Source organism: Nomascus leucogenys, chromosome 16 (assembly GCF_006542625.1).
Source record: "Nomascus leucogenys isolate Asia chromosome 16, Asia_NLE_v1, whole genome shotgun sequence".
Taxonomy (NCBI): domain Eukaryota; kingdom Metazoa; phylum Chordata; class Mammalia; order Primates; family Hylobatidae; genus Nomascus; species Nomascus leucogenys.
The window spans coordinates 55,817,317-55,835,790 of record NC_044396.1 but is presented as its reverse complement, the minus strand read 5'-3'; the positions used below and the strand labels follow the sequence as shown (position 1 = coordinate 55,835,790).

The window sequence follows — 18,474 nt, the reverse complement described above, 5'->3', positions numbered from 1 at the left end:
CTTTGCACTCAGTATGAAGGCATCTGCAAATAATAGAACTGCAGAAATGTTAAAAAAACACACTCTGTCAGGAACAGGCATATAGTACCTGTTGCCAAGGCAGCAGAATTGAGAGAAAACCTGCAGATACTCCAGTCCTTACAAGGAATAACAAGCAGAGGGTGTCTACTATTTCACCTGAGAAACAATGGAGTTCAGAAGACAAAAAAAGAAATAAAAATACTAATATGTTTAAAGTGCTAAAAAAAAAAAGAATCATCCAACCTAGAATTATAAATCCATAAAATATATCCCCAAAAATGTGGATAAAATAAAGACATTTTCAGATGTACAAAAGTTGAAATATTTCATCCCTAGCAAACCTGCACTAAAAGAAATGTTAAAAAATAAAAATAAATAAATAAAGCTTTTAGGCCGGGTGTGATGGCTCACACCTGTAATCCCAACACTTTGGGAGGCTGAGGTGGGTAGATCACGAGGTCAGGAGATTGAGACCATCCTGGCCAACATGGTGAAACCCCATCTCTACTGAAAATACAAAAATTGGCTGGGTGTGGTGGCGTGTGCCTGTAGCCCCAGCTACTTGGGAGGCTGAGGGAGGAGAATCGCTTGAACCCAGGAGGCAGAGGTTGCAGTGAGCAGAGATCACACCACTGCACTCCAGCAGCGAGACTCCGTCTGGAAGAAAAAAAAAGAAGAAGCTTTTAGGAGAGGTAGGTAGAGCAAGATGGCCACACAGAAGCCTCCAGTGATCATTCCCACTGTAGAAACACCAAATTGAACAACTATCCACACAAAAAACACCATCATAAAAACCCAAAGCAGGTGAGCAATCACAGTATCTGGTTTTAACAACATATTAAGAAAAGAGGAACTGAAGATAGAAAAGACCATCTTAAATCATCTACACCACCCCTCCCCAAGTCCATAGCAGCAACCATGAAGTGTGGAAAGAGAATCTGTGAGTTTGGAGGAGGGAAAGAACAGTGATTATGCGACTTAGCGTTGGAACTCAGTGCTGACCTGTTAAAGTGGAAAGCAACACCAGCCAGCACTCAGCTACTGCCCACAGAAGAAGCATTTAGAACAGTTCTAGCCAGAAGGGAATCACCTATCCCAGCAGTGAGAACCTGAGTTCAGACAAGCCTCGCCACCATGTGCTAAAGTGTTCCGGGGTCCTAAATAAACTCGAAAGCCATTCTAGGCCACCAGACTGCGATTCCTGTGCAAGTCCTGGTGCTATGCTGGGCTTGAAGTCAGTGAACTTGGGAACATGCAACCAAGTGAGACACCAGCTGAGGTGGCAAGGGGAGTGCTTGCACCACCCCTTCCCCCAGCCCCAGGTAGTGCAGCTCACACTACTGGGAGAGACTTCGTTCCTCTGCTTGGAAGAGTAAAAGGGATTTGTCTTGCAACATGGATACCAGTTAAGCCACAGTAGAACAGGGTACCAGGCAGAGTCATGAAGTCCCCATTCCAGGCTCTAGCTCCCAGACAACATTGCTAGACACACCTTGGGCAAGAAAAGAACCCACTGCCTTGAATAGAAGAACCCAGTCCTGGCAGGAATCATCACCGCAGACTAAAGGGCCCTTGAACCCAGAATAAACACCAGTGGAAGCCAGGCAATACTTGCTGTGGGCCTTGAGTGAGACTCAGATTCATTCTGCCCTCAGGTGTTACTCAGCATATTCCAGTCTATGGTGGTTAATAGACTCCTGCTGCATGAGAAAAGAAAAGGGAAGAGTAAAAAGGACTTTGTCTTGCAGCTGTACCAGCTCAGTGACAGTGTGGTAGAGCACCAAGTGAGCTCATGGAGTCCCACTTCCAAGCCTTCACTCCTTGACCCTGGACCTCCCCTGAGTCAAAAGGAAGCCGACTACCCTGAAGGGAGAGACTCAGGATTTGAAGCATTCACTACAAGCTGACTAAAAAGATCTTGGTACTTGAGTGAACATCAGCAGAAGCCAGGTAGTAGAGGCCATAGGTCCACGGTGGTGGTGATGAAGGGAAAGTCCTCTTTGGAAGGAGAGGGAAGAGTGGGAAAGATTTTGTCTTTCAGCTTGGGTACAAGCTCAGCTGCAGTAGTACAGAGCACCAGGTAGATTTTGAGGGTTCCCAACTCCAGGCCCTGGCTCCCAGATGATATCTCTGGACCCACCCAGGATTGAGGGAAACTTACCACACTGAAAGGAAGGATGCAAGCCTGGCAGGCTTTAATCACCTGCTGATTGTACAGCCCTTGAGCCTTCAGCGAACACAGATGATATGTTCACCAGTGGTCACTGCGGGCCTTAAGCAACTCCCGGGGCTCTGCTGCCTTTGGATCTGACGTAGCACAGTCACAGTGGTGTAGACCACAGGAGTGCTTGTGTCACCCCTCCCACAACCCCAGGCAGCTCAGCACAAAGAGAGGCTTCATTTCTTTGGAGAAAGGAAGGGAAGACAAGAGTCTCTGCCTAGTAATACATGAAATTCTCCCAGATCTTACCCAAGACCACCATGGCATCAGCACCTCGGTGAGTCTGTTAGAGTCACAGCATTAATGGGCTGGGGGTGCCCCCTTACGTAGATATGGCTACAGTGACCAAAAAATTAGATCACAACACCCAAGTCCCTTTGAATACGTGGAAAACCTACCCAAGAAAGTACAAGTACAAACAACCCCAGACTGTGACGACTATAATAAATATCTAACTTCAATGCCCAGACATCAACAAACATCAACAAGCACCAAGGCTATCCAGGAAAACATGACTTCACCAAACAAACTAACACACAAGAGAGACAGATATGTGACCTTTCAGATAGAAAATTCAAAATAGCTGTTTTGAAGAAGCTCATTGGAATTCAAGATAACATGGAGAAGGAATTCAGAATTCTATCAGATAAATTTAACGAAGAGATTGAAATGATTAAAAAGAATCAAGCAGAAATTCTGGAGTTCAAAAATGCAACTGACATACTGAAGAATGCATCAGAGTCTTTTAATGGCAAAATTGATCAAGGAGAAGAAAGAATGAGTGAGCTTGCAGACAGCCTATTTGAATAAACACAGTGACAGGAGACAAAAGAAAAAATAATAAAAAAGAATAAAGCAGGACTACAAGATTTAGAAAATAGCTTCAAAACGGCAAATCTAAGAGTTAACTGGCCTGAAAGAGGAAATAGAGAGAAAGTTTGTTCAAAGGGATAATAACAAAGAACTTCCTATACCTACAGAAAAATATCAGTATTAAAGGGCAAGAAGATTAGAATACCAAAACTTAACTCCAAGAAGACTACCTCAAAACATTTAATAATCAAACTCCTGAAGGTCAAGGATAAAAGCTTCCTAAAAGCAGCTACAGAAACAAACAAAAACAACATAGAATGCAGCTCCAATATGTCTGGCGGCAGACTTCTCAGGGGAAACCTTATGGACTAGGAGAGAGTGGCATGATATCTTTCAAGTGGGAAAGAAAAAAAACCTTTTATCCTTGAACAGTGCATCCAGTGTGATATGGTTTGGCTGTGTGCCCACCCAAATCTCACCTTGAATTGTAGCTCCCACAATTCCCATGTGTCATGGGAGGGACCCTGTGGGAGGTAATTGAATCATGGGGTGGGTCTTTCCCATGCTGATTTCATGATAGTGAATAAGTCTCACAAGATCTGATGGTTTTATAAAGAGGAGTTCCCTTGCACAAGCTCTCTCTTGACTGCCACCATCCGTTAAGATGTGACTTTGCTCCTCTTCCCCTTCTGCCATGACTGTGAGGCGTCCCATCCATGTGGAACTGTGAGTCAATTAAACCTCTTTCCTTTATAAGTTATCCAGTCTCAGATATGTATTTATCAGCAACATAAAAGAGAATAAGACTAGATCCCAATCTCTTGGCAAAAGACTTATATCTAGCACCTGAAACTATGAAACTACTACCAGACAGGACACACTCCAGGACATTGGTCTGGGCAAAGATTTCTTGAGTAATACCCTAAAAGCACAGGCAACCAAAGCAAAGGTGGACTAATGGGATCACATCAAGTTAAAAAAAAAAACTTCTGCACATCAAAGGAAAGAATAAACAAAGTGAAGAGACAACCCACAGAATAGAAGAACATATTTGGAAACTATCATCAAGTAAAACTTAAAATATAACAAAATGACAAGTTATATAGATTATTTTAGTTTCATAAGTGAATATATTATTTCACATTATTCTGAAGAGTCTAGCTAATGCAATTAAACAAGAGAAATAAATGAGAAAGAAGAAGGTAAATTATTATTATTTTCAGGTCATATAGTTGCATATTATTAAAATTCAACAGAAACAACTAAAAAATTCAAATAATATCATTCAGAAAGGTGGCTGTGTACATTAATAATATAAAAAAAATCCTTTCTATATAAAAATAAGTAGAAGTAGTAAAAATATTTTATAATTTTTAAATAAAATTATTAAGAAATACATAAAATTGGCTGGGCACAGTGGCTCACGCCTGTAATCCCAGCACTTTGGGAGGCTGAGGTGGGCAGATCACAAGGTCAGCAGTTCAAGACCTGCCTGGCCAACATGGTGAAAGCCCGTCTCTACTAAAAATACAAAAATTAGCTGGGCATGGTGGCGCGTGCCTATAATCCCAGCTACTTGGGAGGCTGAGGCAGGAGAATTGCTTGAACTGGGACCCAGGAGACAGAAGTTGCAGTGAGCCCAGATCGCGCCACTGCACTCCAGCCTGAGCTACAAAGCAAGATTCTGTCTCAAAAAATATATATATAATTAATATAAATAATATATATATAATTAATATAAATAATCCTATTGAGGGACATAAAGGAAGGTGAATAGATCAAAAACATTCTAATTTTGAATATGAAGCCTTAATATCATAAAGATGACAATTCTTCCCAAACTTATCCATAAATTAAATGTGATCCCAGTAAAAAACACCTGTATGGACTATTTAGGACTAAACAAATTGATTCTAAAATAAAGAAGGAAAACTAAATAAAAAAGCATAGCAACGGAATATCTTTGCATCCTTGAGATAGGGAAAGATTTATTAGGCTACAAAAAGCACTAACCATAAAAGAAAAAGTTAATAAATTGGACTTCACCAAAATGCAAATTATCTGTTCTCCAAAATACACCATTAAGAAAATGAAAAGCCAAGCCACAGACAGAGAGAAAATATTCTCAATCCTTAACAGATGCTCCTTGACTTACAATGGGGATACGTCCTATAAACCAACATTAAGCTGAAAATACCTTAAGTCAAAAGCTCATTTTCAACTTACAATATCTTTAAATTATGATGGGTTTATTTAGATGTAACTCCATCGTAAGTCAAGGAGCATAATAAATGCATATTGCTTTCTCACCATTGTAAAGTTACAAATTATAAGTCAAACCATCATAAGTCAGGAACCATCTATATATGATATTTGTTCAGTATATATAGAGTGAGAACATCTGTAAGTCAATAATAAAAAGACAAACAACACAAATTTAAAATAGGCATAAGATTGAAGCAGACATTTCTCAAAAGACATGATATGAATGGCCAAAAAAACACGAATAATGCTCACCATCACTGGTCATTAGAAAAATGGAAATAAAAAGCCAAACCAGTAACCCAACCAAATGCTGGTGAGGTTATGGAGCAACCAGAGTGTTCATATTTGGCTGATAAGAATATAAAATTGTATATGACCATTGCAAAACTGTTTGCAATGAAAATTGAATCCAGCTTCTTGATCCAGCATACTCTACTCCTAGGTTCTACCAAAAAGAAACATATAAGCCCATAAAAAGACCTGAACACAAATGTTTATAGTGGCTTTATTATAGCCAACAACATTAGAAGCAATCCATATGTTCCACAACAGAAAAATGGATAAACAAATTGTGGCATATTCATATAATAAAGTAGTATCAGCAATGAAAAGGAACAAACTACAGTTATAGGCAACATCATGGATGAATCTCATAGATTTTGAATTGAAAGAGGACACTACATATTATATGATTCCATTTATGTGAAGTTCAAAAACAGGCAAATCTATCTATGGTAATAAGGTCAGAAGGGTGATTGCCTTCTGGGATATGGGGATAAAAAACTGACAGGAAAAGGGCATGCATAAACTTCCTAGGATGATGGAAATAATATGTATCTTGACGTGGTACTAGGCACATTGGGAATATACGTATCTTTCAAAATTCGTCAAACTATACTTAAATTCTGTGCATCTTATTATGTGCAAGTTACACTTCAATTTTTTACAGAAAGGAAATAAAATAGCCAGGAAATTTTTGTAAAGAAGAGCAATGTGAGGAAACTAACTCCAGTGGTGTAACAAATTTGGGGGTAGGGGAGATAGGAGTTGTAATCTGCCACAGTGGGGAGGAGTATTTTAACATTAAATTTAGTATCAAATTTAGTTTTGTTCACATATGGAGTTAATAAGCAGGCCAATTTTTAGTCCCTTCCCATATTTTTAAAATGTTTTCTACAGACAGTTCATCCACCTCATACTGTCTATAGCCGGGGTGGTCCACTCCCAACAACAGTCCCTCAGTATGCCACTGACCATTGCTACAAGTTACTAGTAACATATATTAAAAAGACGCAGTCATTAAACTATGTGGTACTTGTACTGGCAAAATAATTGAAAAATCAATGGGCAGATTAAAGAGACCAGAAATATACCAGAATGTATATGGGAATTCTATATATGAAAAAAGTGGCTGTGAACATTAGTGGATAAAAAATAGGTTACTCAATAAATAGTATTATGACAAATGAGTAACAATATGAAATAAAGTAGGATCCATATCTTATATTGTACATCAAAATAAATTCTGAATAAATCAAAGCCATAAATATTTTTTAAAACTTAACAACTATTCCACAAAAAAGATAAAATATTGGAGAATTTATTTTTGTAATCTTGAAATAAAGAAACTTTTACTATGTGTAACAAAGTCCAATGCTAAAAAGACTGATAAATTTGACTAAAGGCAATTAAATGGTTTTACATCTAAATGAAGTCAAAACAAAAAACCTGAGATATTTCCAGCATATGTGATAAAGAATTATATTCTTTAACAAATAAACCATATTTAAAAATACAAATATAGTAATACAAATGAGCAAAGAATAGTACACGATAAGAGAAATGCAGAGAGTGATGTCAGAAAGATGGCAGAGTAGGATTTTTCTACCCTCACTCCCTCTCAGAAACATCCATTTAAACAACGATCCAACCATAAAAATACATTCACAAGAGCTAAGGAATCCAGGTAAGAGATTATAGCACCTGGGTGGAACACAGAAATAAGAACAGATGCATTGAAGGGGGTAGGAAAGACAGTTTCACATTATTTACATCACCCCTCCCTCACATCCCTGCAGTAGAGTGCCAAGAGAGATCATTTCTGTGGGGGGCCGGGGCAGGGAAGAGGGTGAAGTAAGCACGTGACTTCAGTGGGTACCCCAGCATCAGGCCTTCCCCAGTGACCACTGGCACAAAGCCAGCTCCTGTGGATCTCATCCTCAAGCTTCCCCTAGCACCAGGCCATCCCTCCTGGCCCCAGGCTCCAGGCTCCCCCACAGTGAACTCAGGCTGTAGGCCCATACCAGGATAAGACCAGCCCCTACACACCAAGGTTCCTGTCCTTTTCCAGTGCTGGGCCAGCTCTGTGGCCTCAGGCTCCAGGCTAGATCCTATAGACCTACACTTCAAGCCTTTCATGTTGGCTCAGGGACCAAGCAAGTCCCATCACCAGGCTAGCCCCCACAGCCTCAGACTCCAGGTTGGACCTGGCAGCTCCAGTCAGCAGGGCAGCACCTGTGGACACAGACTCCATGCCAGCACCCACAGTCCCAGGCTCTAGATCCACCCAGTACCAGGCCAGCCCATGATGCCCTAGGCTGCAAGTCATCAGCCCTTATGAATGCAGACTACAGGCCACACACATATGCTGGAAACATGCCAGCCCCTGTGGGCACAAGAGTCAGGCCTGCTCATCTACTGATCCAGGTACCAAGCCATCTGACCCACGACTCCAGCAGCAACCTGCCCATGGATCCTGAAGACACTTGGTCTAGAATCTCTGAACAGGCTAACTGGTAAAGGGCTTTCCCTGCTGAAGCCAGTTTGTAAAGAGAACAAGAAGTGCTTACTTCTTCAAATGTGCCCACAGCAATACAAGTCCAAAATATCATGAATAATCAGAGAAACATGACATCATCAAAAGATCAAAATAAAGCACTGATGATACAGGAGTTAAGAAATTATTTAGGCAGATAGTGAGGGTAAGGAAGTCCTTGGTAAGGTTTACCTTTTAATGAAAAGCAACCCACAAATCATTTTCTTTTTGTTTGTTTGTTTGTTTGTTTGGAGACAGGGTCTTGCTCTGTCGCCGAGGTTGGAGTGCTGTGGCACAATCTCGACTCACTGCAACTTCCACCTCCTGGGTTCAAGCAATTCTCCTACCTCAGCCTCCCAAGTAGCTGGGATTACAGGTGCACCCCACCATGCCCGGCTAATTTTTGCATTTTTTAGTAGAGACAGGGTTTCTCCACGTTGGTCAGGCTGGTCTTGAAAATGAAAATAAATCACTTTATTCTGCCAGAGATGAGAAATCACAAGCAGCTTCATATAAAAAAGACCTGGTCCATAAGAAGTTCTCTCCCAGCTCTGTCCTAGTCAGACAGATTAAATCAAGGCCCTGGAAAGACCCAGCAAAGCTAACAGGAGAAGAATCTATGCAGAACCTATTAGATCAAGAATACCCCCAACAGATCAGGAGTACCAGTCCATGACCTGTTAGGAACTGGGCTGCACAGCAGGAGGCTAGTGGTGGGAGAGTGAGAAAGCAAACTTTATCTATATTTACAGCAGCTTCCCACCTTGCATTACCGCCTGAGCTCTGCCTCCTGTCACATCAGTGTTGGCATTAGATTCTCATAGGAACACAAATCCTATCGTGAACTGCACATGGGAGGGATCTAGGTTGTGCACTGCTTATCAGAATCTAATGCCTGATGATCTGTCACTGTCTCACATCAACCCCAGATGGAACCATCTAGTTGCAGGAAAACAGGCTCAGGGCTCCCATTGATTCTACAATATGATGAATTGTATAACTATTTCATTATATATTACAATGTAATAATAACAGAAATAGAGTGCACAATAACTGTAATGTGTTTGAATAATCCCGAAACCATCCCCTCACCCCTGTGTGGCTAGGACTACAGGCATGCGCCACATGCTAGGCTAATATATTTTTTTTTTTTTGTATTTTTAGTAGAGATGGGGTTTCACCATGTTGGCCAGGCTAGTCTCAAGCTCCTGGCCTCAAGTGATCTGCCCACTTTGGCCTCCAAAAGTGCTAGGATTATAGCTGTGAGCCACCACATCTGGCCAATAAATGGTCAATGATATTATTAATAAACATATCTACCCTGGTTTCCTGAAAGCTCTCCAAATTCAATATCTTCATAAAATCATTGCCTTCCCTACCGTCACCCTCTGACCCTCACCACCCCAAAAAGGCTCCTCCATCTTCCATATACTGGTTTCAGCACAAATATCCTCATTCAATGCAGAAAGCTAGTTGTCATCCTTGACTCCTCTACCTTTTTATTCTCTTCTCAACTCTCAAATGCACCAACCCTATATAGCTACTGACATTTTCTCCCACTTTAGGAGCTCATAAACTCTCACTGATGGTATTTTATAGTTATGGGAATCCCATGCAGGATAAGAAAATAGATTTCATTTTCAGTTATAGATTGGATGGAATGGTATTCATGATTGAAATAACTTGCTCAAAGCAGTTATCTAAAAGATAAAAAAGTAGTAAAATGTATAATAAAAATGTTTGACCTGTGCCTGCTCACAAGAAGTTAGGTATGCTGCAATTATAAATATGCTTTGTCATCTCTCCAACTTTCTGTGAATTCTATCACAGCCAAATTGAAAGTCATTTTAAATCATTTCTTACTAATATCATCTTCTATAAAACTTCAACATATGCTCTTTATTAATATTTTCAGTTGTCATATACATTTTTTATAATTGCCCCATAGGATATTTTAATTCACAGAATTTTCACAGCGTGGATTTTTAATCCCTTTTTATAGGAGACCTGTGTTAGTCCATTCTCATATTGCTATAAAGAAATACCTGAGACTGCATAATTTATAAAGAAAATAGGTTTAATTGGCTCGCAGTTTCTCAGGCTGTACAGGACGCATGATTCTGGCATCTGCTTGGCTTCTGGGGAAGCCGCAGAAAACATACAAACATGGCTTCAGGAAACCCATGCAATCATGGCAGAAGGCAAAGGGGAAGCCAACATATCTCACATGGCCAGAGCAGGAGTTACACACTTTTAAACAACCAGATCTTGTAAGAACTCTATCAGGAGAACAGCACCAAAGGGATGGTGCTAAATCATTCATGAAGGATCCACTTCCATGATCCAATCACCTCTCACCAGGCCCCACCTCTAACACTGGAGATTACAACTGAACATGAGATTTGAGCAGGGATACAAATCCGAACCATATCAAGACCTAAATCAGATTTTCTAAGTTCATTTGTGCATTTATTCTAAATATGCAATCAGGTGAATGGTGTTTAAAATTATGAATCTTTTTTCTAAACTTAGAATGTATAATATATTCAAACAAATAGTCAGTAGCCTCTCTCTGCCTTTTAAATTACTCAAAACTCTTCTAGCCTTCTAGAATCATTTTGTCCTATATTCTTATTGAATAGTATGCTGTCTAAATAATACAGTCAAAAATACCTCTATGTTGCTGATAAAAATACTCTTGATGTTTGTCTAATTTCCTAGTTAAACAATGTAAGAATGCTGGTCTTTGTCAGGTTTACAATACGATAGGACTAATGGTAGTAGTAATATATAAACTTGTGATTTTTTATGAGTTTGCTATGACAGACTGTTACATTCAGTTTCTAGAACGATTTTATTAAGGTTATTTACATGTTACTGTATTAATAAATACAAGTGCAAATGCAAATAAATTAATCTACCACTGTTAAGTCAGTATTTACTAGAATGAAGCTCCACACAGCCATTGCCCAGATGAAATGGAATAATCAAAAATGATGTAATTTGAAAAATACTTTTAAGTATATGCTAAATTACATATACTTAATTTAGCATAAGTATATGCTAAATTGCAACTCTATATGAGAATAACAATGAGCAGCTAGAAGAATACACAGGTTATGAAGGCCTATGTGCTTAAATTATGAAGGTATAATGCGCTTAATCAGAAAGAGATTACATTGAAAACACAGAGCACCTTCCTCTGAATATCATAGCTGCAGCTGCAAACCAAGAGATAACTTGTATGCTTCTGAAATGTGAGAATTACTGCAGGTCACATATTACCCTTCCACACCCTTCATTTGAATAATCATGACCATTAGTAACGTTATTCTTGTACAATAAAAGTTAACAACCTGTTACTAACAAGTGAACTTTTTATCTAGTGTTGTCTCAAGAGATACCAATATCCTAAGAAAACTAATAACTGTTGTAAAAAGAGAAAAAGGAATAATTTAATACCCACATTAAAGTTGCCTTTCTATAAACAGATGATATGCCTCTAGACAGTGAAATGCGCTTAATTTTGTTCCAAAACTTTAATTTCATGTTGTTCTTACTAGACATGCCTAGGTCAGTATTTAGTAATAGATGAACAGTTAGATATATGTTCTGGCCTGTGAGAAAATAATTTACCATAGAGTGTAAGTTTACTTATTTGCTCTATGCATCCTAAAAGGTCTGGGAAACATAAAATTACGTTTAAAAAATTTCAGTTCTCTTTATTTTGATCCTATGTAAAACAGAATAATTCATAACTGAGGAAAAATGCAATCTCTAAGACCAACATGTTCATAGTAATTTGCTACTAACAACCTGAGGTTATTTATATGTAATAAATGAGAAAATGTGTTAAATGATCCTACTTCTTAAAACATGTATAGAGGCAAAAACATATAGATGATTACTGGGCAATGATCATCATGCACTTCCTTTACTGCACTTCTGCATTTCTGAAGAAAATCAACTCTAGATGTTTGTATGGCTTCCCTCCTGTACACTGCATATCTTATTAGTGTTTCCATTAGGAGTGTTTTTGGGTATAAGAAGCAAGAAAACATTGACTACTGGTGACAGAAACAAATCTGGGAAGGGAATATTTTTCTTACATTGGGAAAAGTATCTGATAACATTGAATCAGTGGCTGGACAATGTCATGACTAATGACTCCAGTGTTCTTGGCCTTTCCTTCATCATCACAAATGGCTGGTCAAGTCAAAACATTACTTTTGCACTAAAAGGTTGTGCCACCCACATCTTTTTTTTAACTGATGACCTCCCTGCAGCTCTCAAATACTTTCTTATAACTCGTTTGCTAGAACTGTATCACGCAGCCATTCCCAGTTACAAGGAAAGCTAAGAATATTTTATATTTTTCCAGTCTATCTAGTGGGGATTGCAAGAGGGAAGGAAGTTAAAAATGTCTGTTGGAGGAGGGGCACGGTGGCTCATGCCTGTAATCCCAGCACTTTAGGAGGCCGAGGCATTTGAGATCAGCCGGGCCAACACGGCAAAACTCCGTCTCTACTAAAAATACACACAAAAATGTACCCGGGGGTGGTGGCAGGCACCTATAATCCCAGCCACTTGGGAGGCTGAGGCAGGAGAATCATTTGAAATCGGGAGGTGGAGATTGCAGTGAGCTGAGATCACACCACTGCACTCCAGCCTGGGCAACAGAGTGAGTGAGACTCCTCCCTCCCCACCCCCACAGAAAAAAAAAAAAAAAAGGTTGTTGAACCATTGAGCAGAGTCGAAAACAGTCTCCTTTTTCAGCTACTCAACATTCCATATGTATATTTTACATGTAATACATTCACCTCCTCCATAAAGGAGGTAATCCCAGAGTTTCATCTAGTTATAAAATCTAATTCCAAATCCAGGATCTCTGAGGAAAAACAAATCTTACCATCATGGCCTAGTGTGCATCATTGTGAACCACTCAACTATACACTAGAAGACAAATTATTCCCAATACACAATGACTGAGAAAAAACAGGGTAACTGTAATAAAAACTGTCATTCAGAAATATGAACAATAATAAATATACAGCAACAACTGTCCATAGCACACAGCAACCCATATATGAACAATAGCTTAGTTTCATTGGTTAACCTATCTGGCTGCCCTGATTGAGCTATCTAGATATTTTCCCTTGATGACTGTCTTTCATATCCCTTGATTCTACCTTGGCAGGATGTCCCTTGCCTATTATCCTCTTTGGCATTAGATACGATTGGGACTAGCAAGTATACTCTTCTTAGAGTCTGTATGGCATTCACATCCACTGCTAGAATATACATCATATTGCTAGTATGAGTTCAAGAGCTTGTATATTGCCTTAAAAGTTGAAAACTCATAGAATTTGCTATCTAGACTTAGGATTACTTTAACCATTAGCCACATGTGGTTATTTAAATTAAAATTAATTAAAATTAAAGAGAATGTAAAATTCAGTTTCTCAGTCAACTAGCCACTTTTCAAGTGTTCAATAGCTACATGTGACTAGAACCTACTGAATTGGATAGTGAAGATGTAAAATATTTTCATCATTGCTGAAAGTCCTATTGAACAGTGATGCATAGTATTATAAAAAGGCCTGCTGAATTTTATTTGCAATGTCCCAAATCCACACAAAATTATACTTTTATCTTGTAGTCAATCTTTAGTTTAAAATATAGACTGTTAAATTATGAAATCTTATCAATGCATAAAAGTCATTTCCAAAGCTGAGTTTTATCATCATTGAGTGCCTCATTTCTGGGACGGGTGTCAGAATTCATTATGGAAGCCACAAACAATAATTAGACCATTACGCATCCTGCATTAACTCTGGACACAAAAGTAGCACCAGAGATTCTAAAGGTTATAAATTGCCTGAATTATGCTACTTGTGAGTCAGAAAATCAGGTGGGCTGGTAGATAGCTTATAGGTTCTCTAGGGAACTTGCCCTAGATAAAGGATGACGCACAGTCTGGGACATGTCTACAGAAATTGACATATATATATTCAAAAAATTGACCCATATATATTCAAAACTGCATCTAAAATTTGGTAGGATTCCTACAGGTTTTTTTTTTTTAAGGAAAGAAAGAGAAAGAAATTGCAGTAACCTTTTTTCTACTAAGAGATTTTATTCTGAACCCACATTCGATATTTGCCACCATCTACATCATCCCCATCTGAGTAACTAAAGACTTGGAGAGGAAGAAAAAGGCTCCAACTGGTGAAAGAAAAAAAAAAAAGAAGGCACTGTTTAGAAACTATCAGCTGAATGATATTCTCTTTGAGTTTTATGCCAATTTGAAATGGGAAAACTTGAGAAGTCCTCAACTTTAAGTCTGACTCATCCAAAAGAATCAGATAAAACAATTTTTATCTATATTTGCAGGGAGTCATTAGTCTCCATGGCAGATCCAAATTCAAATCAGACTACTAAGGGCACACACTAGCAGATTATTAAAACCTAGCCGGTAGTCTAATTGTATCTACCTGAGTATTTTAAAGTATGAATACATCCAACATTTAACATGAAGATAATAAGGTAAACCTTTTACCAAATTCTAAAACATATAAGAAAAATAAAATACATGAAATACTTATAATCAACTGCCAAATATATACTTCAAAAAATTCATATTCAGTGTTATCACTTCATTATTACAACAGTTAAATCTTTATACTAAGTCAGAAAGATAAGATTTTAAAACCTTATCAGTGCAATGATGAGTTTAGCATAATAGAAGATTACAGAAATTTTATCACAATGAGGAATGCTATGAGGTCTCCTTGAAAAAAAATGCTAAATTCTAAAAAGACAAACCTTTTTAAAAATGAAATAATCAATTTTTCATCTATAATATATGAAGTGTAAATAATTTAAGTTTTTCAGTAAAAGCAGATAGCATGCTTAAATAAGCCATACTGTTTAGCAATTACCATGCATCATAACTATAACGAAACACTGAGAAGTATATAAATTAAATATAGCTATAAAATTAAAACTGGCAATAACAACAATAAGGAAAAGCTAATATTAGACAGAAAAAAAGACTCTAACCACTTTGTCCTCCTGGAGTGAATATCCACGAAAGCAAGTTAGAAAAGACAGAAAAGACAAAACAAAAAAGAAATAATTAATGCCATTCTTAAAACAAGTAAGAGTTTTTAAAAGTTTTCTTACTGAAATTAAAATTCTGAAAATGTCTAAATTACATTTTGACTGAAATCTAAAATTCCAGATTTTAAAAAATTTTAGGGGGGATTTTTTTCCATACATTTCATTCAATTCAAGCAAAAGCATGCTACAGAAGAGAATATATTAAGATATATAAACAAAATAATTTCCATAACAGCAATTAAATATCCAAACATTGGGAAAAAAAGAATGCTCTTCCTACAAACAAAATCAGGTAAACGCTGAGCTCAAACAACGGAAAAATGTTTAAGAAAAAAGTTTTATATACAAAGACAATAAAAAACATAGCATCAAGCTTTAATTTCATCATATACTATCAAAAGTAGATAAAATGTAATTTTCATGAATTATATATATTGTTTCTGAAGTTTATCTCTGTCCCAATTATTCAGAAGTCTTTTATACTTAATATAACTAAAAAGAAAATATTTTTAAAGTCGTTATTATTGATTACCACTGGTAATTTAGGGTCACTGTTTCCCAATATGATAAGTGTGGAAAATAAAATGAGAAAATACATATTTTGGTCAAAAGGCCTGTTTGAACAATCAGAACACATGGACACAGGGAGGGGAACAACATACCATACACTGGGGCCTGTTGGTCGGGGGCAGGCAGTAGGGGTGGGGGACCTAAAGCATCAGGAAAAATAGCTAATGCATGCTGGGCTTAATACCTAGGTGATGGGCTGATAGGTGCAGCAAACCACCATGGCACACATTTACCTATGTAACAAACCTGCACATCCTACACATGTATCCTGAAACTTAAAATAAAATTAAAAATAAAAACAACATCTTGTCTCACTTCAGATCTTGCACTATAGCTACTCGACAGTGCTGCCTCTATATAATGCCAGTGTCCTCGGTTGATTTTATATCTCTTTTCTCTATAATTTAATCGATCAGCTAATTATTTTAGGTCATAATTACTAGACCTGGAAACTCCAGTGGTAACTTGAAGTATGTCCAGGAATATTCATTAAAAATTTAATAATATAATTACGTGTTAAAATTTCTTTTAAATAGTTATTAACATCTTATCCCATTTTATTATCTAAAATTTTCATACCAACTACTTTTTTCTCATAATCAACCATCCTTATGGCCATCCTTACTATCTTATCACTTCTAATAATCAGTCACCCTTCCTCCCTACAAGATCAATTTACTTTAAGTATCACTCCCAAATCTACCTTCTCATTATCACTTATATCATTTATTCTATCATTGTTTTCCCCCTCTGATATTTCCTCTTGATTATCATGGCACTATTTCAGACTATATATGACAAAATCATCTGTCAATAACTATTCTTTGTGCAACTTTCCATGATTAGTTCCCCAGTCTCCTAGGAAACTAATGTTAATTTCCCCTCAGAATCCTCCTTTAGATAGAGGTATTCCATCTTTCTGATCCCTCCCTCTATATCAGTGCTCTATATTCTATGTAGTTAAACTACCGTCACTTGCCTCTCACTTCTTGACTACCTTCTCTAATCAACCCAAAAATACCTCTCTTTCACACCACTACAATATTTTCTCTCGGGGCTGGTCTTCTTTTTTCCAAGAATAACAACAATTAAATTCTGTCTGTATAGTTTATATTTTTAATTCATCCACAAGTTTAGATTGCTATCTTCCATAAAACATTATCACAGTGCTGAGCTACAGCAAAGAGCTGGACTTAAACGCAATGCTTACCCCATAATAACATGCCCATTGTAGGTACACTAGACTTCTTTCTTGCATTAATTCACTGACCCATTATGTGCCAAAACATAGAAGCCTACAGCAGTCAAGGGGAATTAAACAGATCTAATCAATTAATAACAATAAACTTTTAAGAGTACTAGATTGGAGGTCTGAAGAATCCAGTGTGGCACAAAAAAGTGAGTGGTTAATTCACCGGAGATACCCAAAGAGAGCATCATAAAGGAGATGATGCTTAAATCCAGAAAAATAAGTAAGTGCTCATCAGGTGGGTAAGAATTGTGGACTGGGAGTGGGATCTAGAGGGGATGAAAGAAGTATTTCAGGAAAAAAGAAAAAAAGGCAGAAATAAGAGAAGTGCAAGTAATCTGGTGAAGACATCTAGAATGGAGTGAAGCTCATGCCTAGTTAGGCAAGGAATAAATCAGAGAGTGGTGACTCTTTATGCTATTAGAAACTTCACTCAGGTGATGAGGAGTCACTGAATCATTTTTAAGCAGAAGGTAAAAATAATCAAATTTGCATTTTACAAATCACTATAGCAGTATTTGAAGGATGTGATTAACAGGCCAAAACTGAAGCAGAGAGACCAATTAGAAGATTGGCCTTAGTCTAGGTGACAGAAGATGGGAACCTAAAAAAGACAGCATCCGTAGTTTACATAGAGAGAAAGGAAATGATAAAATCAAAAAATTGGGGGAAAGGAAAGAAACCTGAGATGATTCCTACCTTTCTGGCTTAGATGACAAAGTGGATAGTAGGGCCAATTAAAAAGTTGAAAATTATAGGAGGTGTAGATTTGGGGGTTCTTCCAGCAATAGGAAATACATAGAAAGTCTGTTTGGACTAAGTGAGATTCAGCAGTATTCTAATACATTTACCGCAAAAGGACTTAGAAACACAAGACATTAGGCCGGGCATGGTGGCTCACGCCTGTAAACCCAGAACTTTGGGAGGCCGAGGCAGGCAGATCACCTGAGGTCAGTAGTTCCAGACCAGCCTGGCCAACGTGGCGAAACCTCATCTGTACTAAAAATACAAAAATTAGCCAAGCATGGTGGTGTGTGCCTGTAATCCCAGCTACTCAGGAGGCTGAGGCAGGAGAATCACTTGAACCCGGGAGGTGGAGGTTGCAATGAGCCAAGATTGCACCACTGCACTACAGCCTGGGCAACAGAGTGATAATCCATTAAAAAGAAAGAAAGGAAAGGAAGGAAAGGAAGGAAAAGAAGGAAGGAAGGAAGGAAGGAAAAAGAAAAATCCAATGCCCTATTTAATGGATTTTTACATAAAATAAGTTAAAAATAAGGATTATTACTACACTTTTATTTTAACTTCAAAAAACATTCTTTCATTTTTCATTTACTTTTTGCTTATGTTTGAAATTAAAGGTTTCTGTTAGGAATCCTTGAAAAGAAATTGGGTGAA

The 18,474-nt window shown here is 37.8% G+C and overlaps 1 protein-coding gene across 33 annotated transcripts in view; it reads right to left on the bottom strand.

Moving 5' to 3' along the window:
* The window catches only part of RIMS2 (regulating synaptic membrane exocytosis 2), a 776,667-nt gene that overhangs the window by 547,723 nt on the left and 210,470 nt on the right, over nucleotides 1-18,474 (bottom strand). For 22 of the 33 annotated variants that reach the window (XM_030795330.1, XM_030795305.1, XM_030795309.1 and 19 more), the window contains one exon: nucleotides 15,198-15,209. The exons of the other annotated variants lie outside the window; for them this stretch is intronic. In XM_030795330.1, the coding sequence (XP_030651190.1) occupies nucleotides 15,198-15,209 (12 nt within the window). The remainder of the gene's footprint in view (nucleotides 1-15,197; nucleotides 15,210-18,474) is intronic. 33 annotated transcript variants of the gene reach the window in all.